The 16,779-nt window shown below is 46.3% G+C and overlaps 1 protein-coding gene across 1 annotated transcript in view; it reads left to right on the forward strand.

The window, feature by feature from the left end:
- The window catches only part of LOC122388220 (actin cytoskeleton-regulatory complex protein pan1-like), a 106,427-nt gene extending 90,574 nt beyond the window's left edge, over positions 1-15,853 (forward strand). Inside the window, exons 5-11 of the mRNA XM_043379102.1 lie at positions 2,539-2,636; positions 6,101-6,259; positions 7,043-7,247; positions 8,184-8,329; positions 9,077-9,201; positions 13,642-13,909; positions 15,031-15,853. Of these exons, the coding sequence (XP_043235037.1) occupies positions 2,539-2,636; positions 6,101-6,259; positions 7,043-7,247; positions 8,184-8,329; positions 9,077-9,144 (676 nt within the window). The 3' untranslated portion in view covers positions 9,145-9,201; positions 13,642-13,909; positions 15,031-15,853. The remainder of the gene's footprint in view (positions 1-2,538; positions 2,637-6,100; positions 6,260-7,042; positions 7,248-8,183; positions 8,330-9,076; positions 9,202-13,641; positions 13,910-15,030) is intronic.
- The last annotated feature ends 926 nt before the right edge of the window (positions 15,854-16,779 follow it).

The raw sequence follows: 16,779 nt of genomic DNA on the forward strand, positions 1-16,779 counted from the left end.
TATCTGGGCCATTAACTCCATACGGTCCAGGAAAGCTGGCACACTACCTTTAAGTTTGAAAATTTGACGTCATCAATTTTTAAGTTTTTTTCACTATAACTTGGCCACAAAAAGAGGTATCGATCTAAAATTTGGTATGTAAACAGAAATCACTAGGGGCTATTACAAATTTTCCGTTTTTTTTCGAAAATCTAAAAGTTTTTGGTTTTGTTTTGCTATTTTATCCAAAAAAAGTTTTTTTTTTATTTTTGGGGTATAATTCCTAAATTTTCAAAATTTCGATATAGCAGTATCGTAGCGCTAGTAATTCTATGTAGGCCTGACAGCTCTTCTCGCGAAACCTTTTTTGGGGTTGAAAATGGCAAAAATTACATCACTTTGACGTCATTTGCGGCCAACCTATCATAACCTTTGGAAAAATTTGCATCACAATGTGTAATAGCTACTCCTGGGAGGATACTGAATGTTTGGTGACATTCGGCGCAGCGGTTCTGGAGATATAGGTATAAAAAAAAACTAAAGGGGGAGGGTGCAAAAAATGCCCCGCCCCCCGCCTGGAAGGTTAAGAGTGTTTTGGCCAATCGAAAGATCTCATCACGAACAACTAAAAACATGTACTTAATTTAAATTTTGAGGTCAAGGTCAAGGTCAGGTCAAGGGTACAAATTGCAAGTTTCAACAGTATCGGCCTTGCACCGTAGTTGCCGAAGAATGGAGTCATGGACTGAGACTGATTGCCCAAAACGTGTTCTTAGGCTACCAAGACAATATTCGTTGCATACAATATCATTCAAAGGTCAAGGTTAAGGTCAGGTCAGCTCAGGTCAGGTCAGGTCACCAAAAACAAAATATAGAAAAGGGCATGTGCGACACATGTTTTATGGGTCATTTTATTCATATAATTCAATAGGCACACTCAATAAGTGATATGGACCACCTCTAGATGAATTTCAGGTCAAGGTCAGGCCAAGGTCAGGTCAAGTAAGGTCAAATTTTGAAGTTGGTTGTTAAGGCCTAAAAAGGTGTCCATCTGATGTAGTTTTTCACGGCGAATCGAATGGTGCTATTTTTTGTTTCTGTACGAGGTCTAGAACTTCAAAGAAAATCATTTTCCAAAAATTTTGTGTGTCGTGACGTCATTAAATTTGGAATAACTCCCACATTTTTGAACCGATTCTTTTGAAAATTGATATGTAGGTGCACATAGACCACTTCTCTGACACATTCCGTTTTTTTTCGATACACTTAAAATTTTTGATGTTATAATTATTTTCCCAAAAAAGTCAGTTTTTTGGAAAAATTGGGGCCAAAATCCAAGATCTTCAAAAAACCGAGATAGCCATTTGATAGACAAAGTAGAATCACGTATAACCTTTTTTGTTACGTCTTGATTCCCTGAAAAACGAAAATGTTAGCGTCGTTTGAAATTTTGCACTTTTTGAGGCGAAAATGGCGAACATGACGTCAGTAAAACGTCATTCTCTCATAAAATTTCCGAATGATTTCGCTCAAATTTTCAGGGAATGTGTCAAATTGATGTAAAAAAAGGTACTGAAAGTTTGGCGGCGCTGCGCGCCGCCGTTTTTGAGATATTGCAAAAATTCGCGAGGGGGTAAAATTTACCCCCTATCCCCGCGCGGGATAACAGGTGGGGGGGGGGGGTCGGATCCGACCAGACATGGGCACGGATCCCAGACGACCAAACGCGAAAATCAAGATGGCCACTAGATTAGTGGACTTTAAGCATGGAATTATGGTGGAAAACATGGCTAATAGATGCCTCTCAACGAACCAACTATTTTGCATTCCCTCAGAGTTCACAGTTTTGAGAAAATCCCTCAAGATCCATCTCGGATCCATGGCCACGAATCATGGATCCGAGATGGATCTTGAGGGATTTTCTCAGAACTGTTAACCCTGAAGGAATGCAAAATAGTTGGTTCATTGAGAGGCTTCTATGAGCCATGTTTTCCACCATAATTTCATGCTTGAAGACCGTCAATCTAATGGCCATCTCGATTTCCGTGATTGGTTGTCTGGGATCCGTGCACATGTCTGGATCCGACCCCCTAGGCTGTCGTGGGTACGGAAATAGCCCAGGCTGTGCCGGGTTAACCCGCGCACCGACGGGGGTCTGCGCCAACTTAGAACCGACGGGGGGCGGTGGTAAAAAGTTTTTCTCGAATAACTTGAGAAGTAGCCAAGCTTGGAACAAACTAATGGCACGTTTCTAATAACAAAAAAAAATCTTGAAACTCAAGGATAATGTGCGCTGACATAGGCTCCGAATCGCATTTCCGGCCCGACTTGGTCTCGAGAAACAGATCACAGATTAAGGCCATCTGGATTAGCAGCATGAAATGTTAGGGCATGAGTGCAATTTCAACTTCAGGCTACTGAAAGTTTCGTCGTGATTTCCCTTTTTACGCGAATTAGTTATTTGTCAAAAACCGATTGGGTTCACCTGACCGCTCCCTATCAATCTAGGTGCGAGTTTTATGTATGAGCCTTCAACGTTATTCTCGTTTGCTTTTGCAGTCCATCTACAGAAACCAGCATCAACTCCACTCCTCCTGACTCGACGGGACGGTGGCTGCAGCTGCTGCCGCCGCCCTTGAGGCGCCTGGACGTTTACGGTGAGATGTCATCGATGAAACTTGTACCTAATCACACTGCTGTGTGGTGAGGACAGCGCTTAGTAGGTATTGTGATTGCAGCCATGCATGTGGGCTGTAATGTTTAGCCGGTCCGATACCATATGCAATAATATTAATCTACACACAAAAGCAGTGTTTTAGCGGGCAGTGGCATCATCACAGTACCTAAAATATGTAATGCGACTGTAACTCTGGTTAAAATTATGATAGACGTTGTTTTGAAGAACACATGCACTACAAATGATCATAGGAAACCGACGCCTAATGTTGATCATGGCCTGAAATCCAATACAGATAGTTTTGACAGCATCGTCGATAGTGTTCAATCTCTACACGGAGAAAAATAATTACTCCCCCCGGGAATCACGATCCTCTATTTGGGAGTAAACTGACACCCATGGTGTAATCGGATTCTGAAAATCAGTGTCCATACACCGGTTTTTAGTGTAAATTGATCTGGGTCAGAATCGCATGCCTAAGAGTCATTTGACTCCCAAAATTTTGACTCCCATTTTAGGTGTCGTGTCGTAAGTTCCTGCACGGTGTCAGTGTAAAATGACACTTATAAGCGTTTTTCGACGCTATCATGAGGTGTTTTTTAATCCTAGGGGTGTCATTTGACACAGGTAAGCGTTTTAACCATCAATGACTCCCTTATTAGGTGTAATTTGGTCGTCAGTGGTGTCATAATATTCCTTTCAAATGACGTATTGGATGTGATTTGACCCTCAACAGTGTAATAATATTCCGGTGTCATCTGAACCTCATTGGTTTCAAGTGACACCAGAATATTATGGCACGACTGAGGGCCAAATTACACCTAATAAGCGAGTCACAGATTACGAAAACACTTAACTGTCTGACTCCATAGCCCTGGTGTAGGTCCAGTGATTTGAATCAATGCCCCGAGTGACGTCATGTGTGTGCTAGCCATGGCTGGTCCGCTACGAAGATGAAATAGGCAATAGCCCAATCAGCAGGCTGCACTGTCAATTTGCGGACGAAGATTTGCGGGAAAAAATGCGAGACGAAGAAATGCGGAGACGAAAAAATGTGCGGACGAAGAAATGCGAGACGAAAAAATACGGAGACGAAGAAATGCGAGACGAAGAAATGCGAGACGAAGACATGCAAGACGAAGACATGCAAGACGAAGACATGCGAGGCGAAGAAATGCGAGACGAAGAAATGCGAGGCGAAGAAATGCGAGACGAAGAAATGCGAAACGAAGAAATGCGAGACGAAGAAATGCGAGACGAAGAAATGCGAGACGAAGAAATGCGAGACGAAGAAATGCAAGACGAAGAAAGGCGGAGACGAAGAAATGGGCGGACGAAGAAATGAGCGGACGAAGTTTTGCGGACGAAGAATTGCGCGACGAAGAAATGCCATGCAAAGATTTGTCCGGATACGCTGCGGTATCAATTGATTTTCGGTGACCCAGACTCCGACTCCAGCTCCGGCTTCCAAAGTCGACTCCGACTCTGACTCCGGCCACAACTGTCAACTCCACCCGACTCTGACTCTGACTCTGTAACCCTGGTGCGAACCACAACTCAGGTCCAGTGGTTTGAGTCAATGCCCGGCCAATCAGCAAGCTGCATTGTCGTGTGACGTCATTTGTGTTCTAGCCATGCCGGTCCGCCACGAAGATGAAATAGCTCGACCTTGCAGGAAAACCGTTAGGAAAGCCGTTGACTTCAGTTGCCGGAAGTGTGCCCACGTGGGTGCGTGTGGTGTGAGCGGGGAGAGGAACTTATTTGAATTAACGCGCTTGTAATGTCGCCAAACGTTGTTTAAAGTGTAGATTTACTTCAAGTGATAGTGCTTTAACGATAAACTTCAGATTTTATTTGTAGTTTGCTCAACATGCGTATTTAAATAACGAGGCGCCCTGGACTCGGCGAAATTTTGAAGTAGGACAAGATAGCAACGCACCATGGAGACGGAGGTAAGTTTTTATGTCCTTAAGCTGCAGAATAACTCTACCTAAGTAAGTAGCAATAATCACCGGTTGATGGAACATTGTTTAAATGTGAGTAATTCCTTACGGTGAATGGAGTCACGGACCCATGAGCCTTACGATAAGTTTTCATTAGATTTCGCCATACATTTCGTGCCCAAATGTTTTGGAATTTATTGTTGCATATAAAATAAAGAATGACATGCATGTATTGTTAATTTGCGTCACGTGGTTAACAACTGCAATTATGACTCTGTTGGAGAGTGTATTTTGATCCCATAAGGTGTATGATTCCGAGAATCATTTGACAATATCTGGTATAAAGACTGATTGAAAAGAAGACGTCATCGTCAATAGATAAAATTGTAGCTGCAAGGGTGAAGACACATGTAAGCTACATTTAAAGTCTCGTTGCAGTCTGGCTAATCGTTCCTATAAGCTTCAGAAGCAGAACATACCCATGGGTATGTTGGTTAGTTGTACCATACTATTGGTCTCAAGATAAGGGCCCAGGCGACCTGTTTTTCTGATGCGATGAATATACCCTTTATACCCTCGCCGCAGCTCGGTTCGAGTGCATCCCTCACCCCTGCACACAACCCAATCCCCGCACTCGAATATTACCGGTATTTCTTATATAGGAGACCAATAGTACCAGTGATATTGATATTAGCTGATGTATGACTCTAACAGGAACAGGCCCTGAACCGGTATAGAAAAACCATCCCAAGAGTCATTTGACATCGTTGAGGTGACACCTACGAGGGGTGTTTTTTGAAGCGTACCAAAAACGCGCAGTTTCCAGGAGTCCGATTACACCCGGAATCAGACACCCCCCGAGGTAACCTGACTCTGGTTGGGAGTGTATTTTATAACACATGTCGTCAAATGATTCCCGGAATCATACACCGTGTGGGATCAAAATACACCCTCAAAATCCGATTACTCCCTGAAGTGACACCTAAAAGGGGTGTTTTTTGAAGCGTACCAAAAACGCGCAGTTTCCAGGAGTCAGATTACACCCGGAATCAGACACTTCCTAGAGTATTATGATTCTGATTTGGGGTGTATTTTTATTCCATAAGGCGTATGATTCCGGGAATCATTTGACGCCGTACGGTATAAAAATACTCCCTCAACCAGTGTTATAATACCCTAGAAAGTGTCTGATTCCGGGTGTAATTGGACTCCAGAAAACTGCGCGTTTTTGGTACGCTTCAAAAAACACCCCTTTTAGGTGTCATTATTTTTTTCAGTGTATTGTTCATAGTTCATGGTCCATGCTGAGCTATGTAGGTATATTAATATGTGTGCTTGTATAAAAAAGACATTGCCAAACTCATTCCTATCAGTGACGAGTCGGCTGTGTCAGTGTAAGTGTCGTCTATATCCGTGTTTGACACCATAGTGTCAGCCGCCTCCCGACCCGGCGGCAGCTCCGTCCGACCGCAGTCAGCTGACACAGCTCTCTCTCCGACAGGATCGAGGGAGACGGGGGAGCCGCTGACACTGCCGGAGGACAGACGGCCCGACCATGGGCTGGAGGTCGTCATACAACAGGCGGGAGATGACGTCATCAACCAGCTGGCCAAGAAGCTGGGACCACGGGCTGGTCGGGCTGGGTTGCTGGTCATGTTCGGTGAGTGGTGGTGACACGGACAGGTTATCGGTATGAGTGGTTAGGTATAGTGATGACAACGAGTAGTTGTGCATGGTAACACCGTCCCAGCACAGGTGAACCGGAGACATATGCATGGGACAGGTCATGGGGGTACGTCGGAGTAGTGTGATTACAACGGTTTATATGACGATATCAGGAGTGGTTATGTGAATATGTCTTGCATGCACAATGCTGTTTGGTATTAGTTGTGTCGATTACATATCGTGCTATATTTCTGAAAAGTCATACATGGTGAGCAGTAGTGGCCGAGCAGGGTATTGATATGAGTAGTTCGATATAATGATAACATTGAGTAACGATGCATGGTTGCACCATAGTGTAATAAATAACTATGTATTACATTACACTATGGTTGCACCATACCAGTAAATAAGGAACAATAGGCATATAGACTATGGACAGCATTGGCAATTACGTCACCAATGCGTATATGTTTGTATGTGTGTATGTGTGGTATGTTCGGTCATGTTAATACCGCCGACGACGGGTATGTCAACGGGTATGATGCCACTCATGATGAGTATGTGCGGAGTGGTGTGGTGACGTTTAGGGGACACGTATAAAAGTGATCAGCATCACAATTACTCATCAGCTATGTGAATATATCCAGTTTCACTTACAATGCTATTGACTGTGCTGATAACGTATTTTGCTATATGCGCAGCTGATGTCAATATGCATAATGTCTGTCATTTCCCACACCATTCACCTACCATGTCTGTATGTGCCTGTGTTTCCCAGACTGCCCGCGTGTCACTGCCGGGGCCCTACAGCGACTGCTATCTGCCCTCACCGGCCTGGAAGACGTCACACTTGACGGCGCTCTGTCCGGCGCCATCACTTACGCCTCACTGGCCGCCCTCCACGGCTGCTCCCAGCTGCGTAACATGCAGCTGGGACAGCGCAGTGAACTCTGTACGGATATACCGGTCACAGCGGTCAGCAGGTCAGTCAGCTGTACACACAGACCAGACCAGACACAGACCATACACAGACCAGACCCAGACCCAGACCCAGACCAGACCCGGACCACACCCAGACCAAGCCCAGACCAGACATTACCCATCCAAGACCAGACCAGACCAGATCAGATCAGACCCAGGCAGACCAGACCACACCCAGACCACTTACAGACCACACCCAGACCACACCCAGACCACACCCAGATCAGTCGCAGACCAGATCCAGACTAGACCAGACCAACACAAATAACCATGTCTGTATGTAGAGCCATGTATTTTGCCTATGACCGAACCACTTGTTTCACCTATAAATTTACACAGCAAAACCATTTATTGCATAAATTTACATAACCACGCCATACTTTGCTTTATCATAGACATCATTATACTGAGGTATATGGTTGTATTGATTACGTTTACAATGCACATGGCTATAATCACCCATATGTATATGCAATATGCATGAAATCTTATATCAGCTAGTACGCTACCTACCGCATCGGCCCCAGTCTCAGACCGTAACCGATCGCCGAACCCCAACCGGACCGGACCTGACCTGAACTGGCCTTGTGGAGACGGGACTCGTCCCCTCCAGACGGCCGGTCGGCCGGCTGGTGTCGCTGACTGGCCTGTGTCCTGTTGTGTCGCAGACTAGTGGTGTCAATTACGGAAAATCGGAATACCGATACCAAACCAAATACAAACCAAAAACGTGGGGAAATACCGAAACCAAACCAACTTGGGAAAATGAGGGAAATACCAACTTTTTACCGATTTCTTAGCCTCTTATACATTAGTGAGGGTTTATGATGCCAACAAAATACCAAACACATTACGATTGAAATACCAAATACCAAGTTGGTATCGGTTTGGTATCGGTATACCAAAAAGTTGGTATCCGATTGACTTCTCTATCGCAGACTGGTGGTTACCTGTCGGAAACTGGAGTGGCTGCATGTTTACGCAACGGAGCAGCTCAGTCAGAGGGTCCTGGACGTCCTGGTCCAGGCAGACCTGGGGAAAGGAGATGACGGCAAGCCGAGAACACTGAGGTTCCAGGTCCTAGGTAAGTGGCGGCGCCGCCCAGCGCCTCTGATCAGTCCCACAACAGACGGCACGGCGCCACCGGCCTCTCGGAGCCGCTGTCGTACACTCTCAACGGGTCGAGATGAACACATAACGCTGATGTGACGTCACAACTTATATGATCAGCATAGCGGCATCATTTTTTAAGCATCAATCTGACCTAACTATGTGACACCACTGGCTGTAGGCGATTTGCATTGTGCATTGTGCATGTCGGATATATCGTTGTACTTTGTGTTTGCACCCCACTGTGTGCATGTTTACAATGACACCCACAGTGTGAAATGGGACTATTGACTGGAAGTGTGGTTGTAGGCAACTGGAGATTATTGCCTGTGTTGCTGAGCTTTGTATAACCTTTAATTGAGAAAGATAAAACGAGAAATCAGTATTGTAGTTTGCTGTACTCATTGAAAAGAGTGACAGCCAGCGTAGCCATTGATGCACGGCTGTCGGCTGTAATGCTATGCTAGCCGCATGTGGACATAAACACTCATGAGCTGTTTATGTTCCGGTGAGACACGTCACATCAGACAATAAAGTCATAGCTATGTGCGATGTTGCATATTTGCGCTTTGTGACGCCACATTACAGACGCCTGAATGTATACTTTGAGAAGCCCCTTGCCTATTACATATAAGATTTTATGGTCATCTTCGACAGTTTGTGACTGTTAATGCAAACTGTTGCACTCCAAACCTCTCTACATTTCTTGTCTTGTCCACAGTACTCGTCTATGAGAAGCTGAGAAAGCCGCCGTCCACCAGCAGCATCAAAGTGGATAAGTTCTGGTAGGAGTATCATTCGAAAATACCACGCCGACTCAGAATGCGCCTGCAGCAGTCATCCTCAGTAAGTTTTGGTGGTGCTGCATGTGGTTCCTTCCATGGACAGGAGGGAACACACAGATGGCAGCACCATACACAGCGGTTTGACCACCAGATGGCAGCAGCCTAGCATGGATAAAGTCCACAATTTCTAACGAAGAGCCGGTAAACAACGGCAATTTAACCCGCGCCCCGTAGGGCTACCGGCGGACCCTACCACCCGTAGGGGGGGGGGCCGTTTCGGCCCCCCCCTAAGATCTCGGAAAGTTACCGGCCGATTTTCAAAATTCAAACGGCGTTCGATAGCCCCACCCGGGAACTACCTTGTGACCAAATTTCATTGACCTAGGTCAAACCGATGACGTCACAGGTCAGGTCAAAGGTCAGATTTTCACCGTTCACAGGCATTTCAAGAAATGTGTTGTGAAATCGAGTAAATTGGTAATTTATTGAAAACCATCGATGGTACATTGTTCGCCAAACACATACTTTGCTATCTGAGGTCACTGATACCAGGTCAGGTCACAGCGAGGTCAGGTCACCGGGGGTCACATTATGAAAGTGTCGTGTGATACATGTTTTATGGTCTATTTTACATGACAAATGCGATTATGTGGGTTAGGTAGCCTTTGGGGCCAGCCTAGGTCACGTTTTGGTGAAGGTCAGGTCAAGGTCAGGTCAAATTAGGTAAAATTTCAAAGTTGATATTTTTGCATAAAATGGGTATTGATTCGATGCAGCTCGTCACGGGGAGTCCAATGGTGGTCTTTGTTTTGCTCTACGAGGTCTAGAATTGCCAAAAATTGAGTTTGAAAATTTGACGTCATCATTTTTGAACAGTTTTTTTCGCTATAACTTGGCCAAAAAACGAGGTATCGATCTGAAATTTGGTATGTAGATAGAAGACGGTAGGTACTATCACATATATTCCGGTTTTTTTCAAAAATCAAAAAACTTTTTGGATTTTTCGGCTTATATATCCAAAAAAATGCATTTTTGATTTTTGGGGGTCTAAACTCAAAAATTTCAAAAATCCGAGATAGCAGTTTTGTAGCCTTGTCAATTCTACACCTTTCGTGTCTTGATCATTTTTCTGTATCTTCAAAGCTGTAGGCCTGACAGGTCTTCTCGCGAAGGTCTTTTTTCGGTCGAAAATGACAGAACATGACGTCATTCTGACGTCATTTGTGGCCAACCTATCATAGCCTCTGGAAAAAATTTTGGTCACAATGTGTAAAATCGATGCCCGGAGGGGTCCTAAAAGTTTGGTGGCGATATCTCCAGCCGTTTAGGAGATATCGACCGAAAAGGACAGGGGGGCCGTTTCGGCCCCCCCCCCCTACGGGGCGCGGGTTAACCCTCGCCCGTATTGGTGTTTTTCCAGCCGCGAACGTTTAAGGGGCCCCCCTTGCCGTTTCGCCCCTGATCGAGCTAGAGCTTCGTGGAAAAACGAGCGTGTTGCCCGTGACGAGAGGAAGCCGATGATACCCAATTTTAAGGTCCTAGGTCATTGGTTGACCTTGCAGGTCAGGTCAATGACCCCAAAGGCGGGAAAATCGGGACCTGTTAGAACGTCGTAAAGTGTGGCTGTCATTGGGTTTTTCGGGGTGCTGATCACGAATATCATGTTAGTTTTGATCACAGATGATGTCTTCATGTATTTAGTCCAGGTCGGGTCAGGTCAGGTCAGGTCAACCAGTAAGCGTATTCGTAGTATAGGTGGCAACCGCCTCTGACAGCTTCGTAACATGTTACGAAGGCACCAAAACTACTTCGTAAATGTTCATATGGTTGCTAAATTCGAATTCAGCTCCAAAAACTGGCCTAGAAACATGTAAAACTCGAAAAGGTGAACCGAGGTCATCAAAGGTCAATGACCTGACCTGACCTTCAGGTGACCTTGTCACCCACCCTTATGCATGGGGGCAACATCATATCACATGTTTGAACGCTTGAAACCACGAAAAGACTGCAAACGCGCGGCTAATGCGAGCCGACATACGCCGAATCGCGATTCCAGCCAAACATGGTCTCGAAAAGTAGGTCACAGGTCAAAGGTCATTCGGGTCAGGGTCATTAAATTTTTTAGGGTAGGTGTGAAATTGTTGAACGCGAGGGTACTGAAAGTTTTGTCATGATCGGCCGCTTTTTACGCGAGTTATTCGCGAAAAACCATGGGGGGGGTCCGTTCGACCCCCCCCCCCCTTATACGGGCGAGGGTTAACTTTAGGCAGAGTAAATTGGTGTTGAATATACAATGTTTGCAGTGTACCGTGCAGTGCACCGTGTATGTAGGTATTCTACGGCCGATGCATTCTAGTTCCGATCAGTGTGTACGAATTCAGGGCGTCCGGAGTTCAGGGGTCATTGCCGCGAGTGGTCACTGTAGCATGATGAATTATGTGGGATGTAATGTTCCTAGGAATGCTGGGGAGGCGATATCGATCGAGCATGTATGTCCATCACACTGCAGTTGTAAGTGTGCTGACAGCCCTTGTTTTATTGTGACCAAAACAGAAATAGAGACATGATTCTTACTATCCCGTGGTGATGTTTTTCTGTCAATGTTGCGGTTATTTTATCGTACCAGTCCAGTGACGTCATATCGTTCATAGGTGTAGGAACAGGGGGACGGGGGGCGGTGGCCCCCCACTTTTCATAGTGGGGGGCCAGTAATGTTAATTAGCCCCCCCCCCACTTTTTGCCGAACTTTTTAATGCATTTGTAGGTATCACCCCGAAGAACAAACCTGACGGTTCTCTGGCCTGCCCTTCCATGAAGATTTCCATTTGTGCTTCATCGTTATTGAGTGCAATTTTCCTCCACCCAATGAAAGGTAACTTTGTCAGAAGCAATAAGTGGCAGCTTAGGGGCAGCGCGCGCTGCAAAGAGAGACAATACTGGCGCAGCAGAATGCGTAAACGGCGTAAACTAACAATTTATGTTAGGCGACCTTGCATTAGTTGATCGGTTACTGGCATAGGCGTAGGAACAGGGGGCAGGGGGCAATGGTCCCCCACTTTCGAATGGGGGCCAGCAATGTTAACTGCCCCCCGCCCCACACACACACCTTTTGCTGACTTTTCGCTTCTCACGTTTCACGCTCGCTCGTAATAAAAATGTTTTTGGATGCTTCTGGAATTCGCATGGGTGCCAACCAGTGGCGGATCCAAGGTGGGGTCACATGGGTCATGCCCCCTTGGGGCCCGGGGGCACCACAGGCCTACCAGGGGCACCACCGACCTATCAGGGGCACCACAGACCTGACAGGGGCACCACCGGCCTGTCAGGAGCACCATTGGCCTAGCAAGAGCACCACTGGTCTGCCAGGGGCACAACAGACCTGTCAGGGGCACCACAGGTCTTCCAGGGGCACCAAAGGCCCTTCCAGGGGCACCACCGGCCTCGCAGGGGCACCACCGGCCTCTCAGGGACACCTTGGGCCTGTCAAGGGCACCACGGACCTGTCAAGGGCACCTCAGGCTTGTCAGGGCCCAGGAGCACCACAGGCCTGTCAGGGGCACCAGAAGCCTAGCAGGGGCACCACAGGTCTGCCAGGGACACCACAGACCTGCCAAGGGCACCACAGGCTTGCCAGGGGCACCCACTGACCTCGCAGGGGCACCTTGGGACTGTCAGGGGCATCACGTGCCTGTCGGGGACACTTCAGGCTTGTCAGGAGCACCACAGTCCTGCCAGGGCCCAGGGGCACCAGCGGCCTAGCAGGGGCACCACGGCCTCGCAGGGGCACCACCGGCCTCGCAGAGGCACCATGGGCCTGTCGCTGGCACTTCAGGCTCGTGTAAGGAGCACCACAGTCCTTCCAGGGGCACCACAAACCTGCCAGGGGCAACTGCGGCCTAGCAGGGGCACCACAGGCCCGCCAGGGGCACCACATTCCTGCCATGGCAAAACAAATAAATATTAAATGAAAATAGGGCACCACCAAAATTAAGTGGCCGAAATCAGTTGGTTTTAATTTTGGGTATAGGTAGGGGCACTACTTTGATTCGATTGATGATTTGGTTGATGACCCTCCCCTTGGAGTTTTTCTGGATCCGATCTTGGTGCCAACGCGGCTACGGAGGCCAGGGGGACGCGTCCATGAGATTAAATTTCTGGACGGGATTCTCCCCGAGATTTTGGTCGATTTTTTTTTCTTGTCACGTTTTTTTTACCAATTTGAGCGTGCTTGCGAAAATAAAGTGGCCGAAATCCGAGGAGAAAATGGATTTTGGGGTAGGTGAGGTTTTGTTCCTCTGGGAGCCTGCCCCCCCCCCCACTTTCGAAAACGTTCCTACACCTATGGATGACGTCATTATGTTCATTCAGTCAGTTATCGCCGCTGTGACGTCACTGTGGCACTATTCTTCCATGACGTCATATAGCACCTGTTGGCTCCTCAGTGACGTCACATGTCATATTTTGTCCCCGTATGACGTCATACTCCACCCGGTACCGGCAGACTTGTTCACCCTTGGATTGGAAGGATCCGAGAATATGACGGACAAATGGGACGACAGTCTGCCGGGCTTCATCACCAACTAGGAGCCGGTGAAACTGCGCTCCTTCAGCATCAGCGTGCACCGGGTGAACACGGTGGTGCCAAACACTTATCGCTTGTTCTTACTATGCTGCTTCTGCTTATGCGTTTCCTGTATCATGTATGATGAGAAACAATAACGTGATAGTTCGGTTAACCCGCGCCCCGTTGGGCTCTGCCGAGCAACGCGCCCCGTTGGGGGGGGGGCCATTTTGGCCCCCCCCTAAGATCTCGAGAACCACGCAACCTAGCGACAAGCGGCAAACGGTGTTGGATAGCTCTATCAGGGAACTACCTTGTGACCCAATTTTATTGACCTAGGTCAAACCGATGACGTCACAGGTCAGGTCAAAGGTCCAATTTTCACCGTTTATAGGCATTTCAAGAAATGCGTTGTAAAATCGAGTAAAATGCATTTCATTGAAAATCATCGATGGGGAAATGTTCTTCAAACACATATTTTGCTATTTGAGGTCACTGATACCAGGTCAGGTCACAGAGGTCAGGTCACTGGGGGGTCACAATATGAAAGTGTCGTGTGATACATGTTTTATGGTCCATTTCACATGACAAATGCGATTATGTGGGTCAGGCAGCCTTTGGGGCCAGCCTAGGTCACGTTTTGGTCAAGGTCAGGTCAAGGTCAGGTCAAGGTCAGGTCAAACTAGGTCAAATTTCAAAGTTGATATTTTTGCATAAAATAGGTATCGAATCGATGCAGCTCGTCACGGGGAGTTCAACGGTGGTCTTTGTTTTGCCGTACGTGGTCTAGAATCGCTAAAAATTGAGTTCAAAAATTTGATGTCATCATTTTTGAACAGTTGTTTTGCTATAACTTGGCCAAAAAACGAGATATCGATCTGAAATTTGGTATGTATATAGAAGAGCGCAGGGACTATCACATATATTCCGGTTTTTTCGAAATTCGGAAAAATTTTGGATTTTTTTTTAGTTTTTCTAAAAAAATCAATTTTTTGAATTTTTTGGGGTCAAAAACCCAAAATTTTGAAAATCCGAGATAGCAGTTTTGTAGCGCCGCTTTTTGTCTACTAGACCATATAAAGAACTTTAAAATTGCTTGATAACTGTAGATTTGGTGAGCGTTTCAAGATTGCATGTTTTTTGCTCATTTTTGCTCGAACATGACCTCAGTTTGACCTCAATAACTCCTGACCTAAGGTGACCTAAGACTTGAAATTTTGTGTGAAGGTGTCAAATTGATGCCCGGGAAGGTACTGAAAATTTGGCGGCGCTGCGCGCCGCCGTTTTCTTGCTATTCGGGAAAAACCACAGGGGGGGGCCAAAATGGCCCCCCCCCAACGGGGCGAGGGTTAAAATCATTCAAATGATGTGAGCAATTGTAGAGATTGTGTGACTTAGGGACTAAAAATATGGATAAGATACACAGTTATATGATCGTCAATGCTGCCTTATCCAGCTTTATCCGTTAGAGCACCCTCCTTTACGGAATCGATAGAATGAAGGCACCATATGTCCTTTACATTTCTAAAGACGCCTGTGAAAACTGGAAAGTTATTATTGCGTACAGTCTCTCCTGAAAGTACCGATACACTGTGCGGCGGTGTCAACAAACCCGACCGAGGGAGGACTGCCAAGTTTGAGAGCCACCGAATCGCCTGACCTGGGGATGGGTGACGATGGCGAGGGGGGGGGGGGGGCGGGGCGAGTTTAGCCGGCGGTTCTCCGCCCCTCACATTGTCTGTGTATCGGTACTTTTGTGAGAGACTGTACATTCACATGGTGTGTGCTGTTGAACTTGCTGCTGGGTGTAAATGTGATAGAAACTGGTTGACGTGAGAAACAAATGTAATAGAATCTGTTTGACGTGAGAAACAAGTGTAATTAATTGCTAAGTGCCGTTGTTATGTACGGCTTTAGGGATAAGGGATAGGTAAGTGGCTTTTTCCCACACTGTCTAAAAAATGTGTGAATGATCTATGAGCGCGAAAGTGAGCAAATGAGACATACTTTTAGGACACCTGTATCGGAGAAAGGTGAATGAACTACGCGTTTTTTTTTTTCTTACAGGACAAGAATTCTACACTTCACTCACATGAATATGATAATGCTTTTGCTGCTTGTGATTGCTCGCAATAAACGCATGCAAGTTATATCGTTTTTCTATATTTTCCATACTTTCTTTTGCTACTTAACCCTCGCCCGCACATGCCATTTTCCCATCCTAGAACGCACATGGGGGGGGGGGGTGGTTGCCACCCCCCCGCGCCATTTCGTTTCTGTTGGAGATAGAGCTTAGCGGTAAAGACCAAAAAGATTCTTTGGGAAAAGACAAATCCAATGATACCCAGTTTTACCTTCTCAGGTCAGTCATTGACCTTCCAGGTCAGGTCAAACTAAAAAATGTTGCTGTTTTAGGTCACCGTTGGATATCAAGCGCGCTGCTTGTCATATACCGATGACGATGCCGTTTTCTGGTGCCAAGTCAGCTAGAACCTCTTTGTCACACTACCCGACCAGGTTTTTGCTGCTGAGGTCATCTCAGGTCAAGTTAGGTCAAGGTCAATAATATGTGTTTGTAGGTCTGTGTGTGTCTGTGTGTATACTGATGTGTGCACCGATTGTTTATGTGTCCATATTACATGAAATCATGATCTGAGAAGCTTTTACCAAAAATGTAGTAAAAAAATTTCAAAAAAAGTAAATTCAGCTTGACTAAAACGCAATTATCTTAGATGACCTAGGTTGACCTTGACCCTGACCATGACCTCTGTACATCGTCGAACAACATGTTTCATGATAGGTGGGAGGTAGGATTGGCATAAAAGGCCGAAATCAAGGTGTTAAAAGCTCACAAGGCCCATAGCCAACGCAAGATGTTGAGGATTGGCCATTTGGGTCATGACATGACCTGAAAAACAAGGTCATATCTCCGAAACCAAAAACCACAGAAACTTGAAATTTTCAGTGGACATCAAGAAAGGATAGAGGAGCAGCTATACGAAAAATCAGCCTTCTAGCTCAAAAAATGTTGAGTGCAGAGCAGAAAGACTACCTGGGGGGTGGCAACCCCCCCCCCCC

This window comes from Amphibalanus amphitrite, unplaced genomic scaffold (genome assembly GCF_019059575.1).
Source record: "Amphibalanus amphitrite isolate SeventyFive unplaced genomic scaffold, NRLGWU_Aamphi_draft 000313F_arrow, whole genome shotgun sequence".
NCBI classification, from domain to species: domain Eukaryota; kingdom Metazoa; phylum Arthropoda; class Thecostraca; order Balanomorpha; family Balanidae; genus Amphibalanus; species Amphibalanus amphitrite.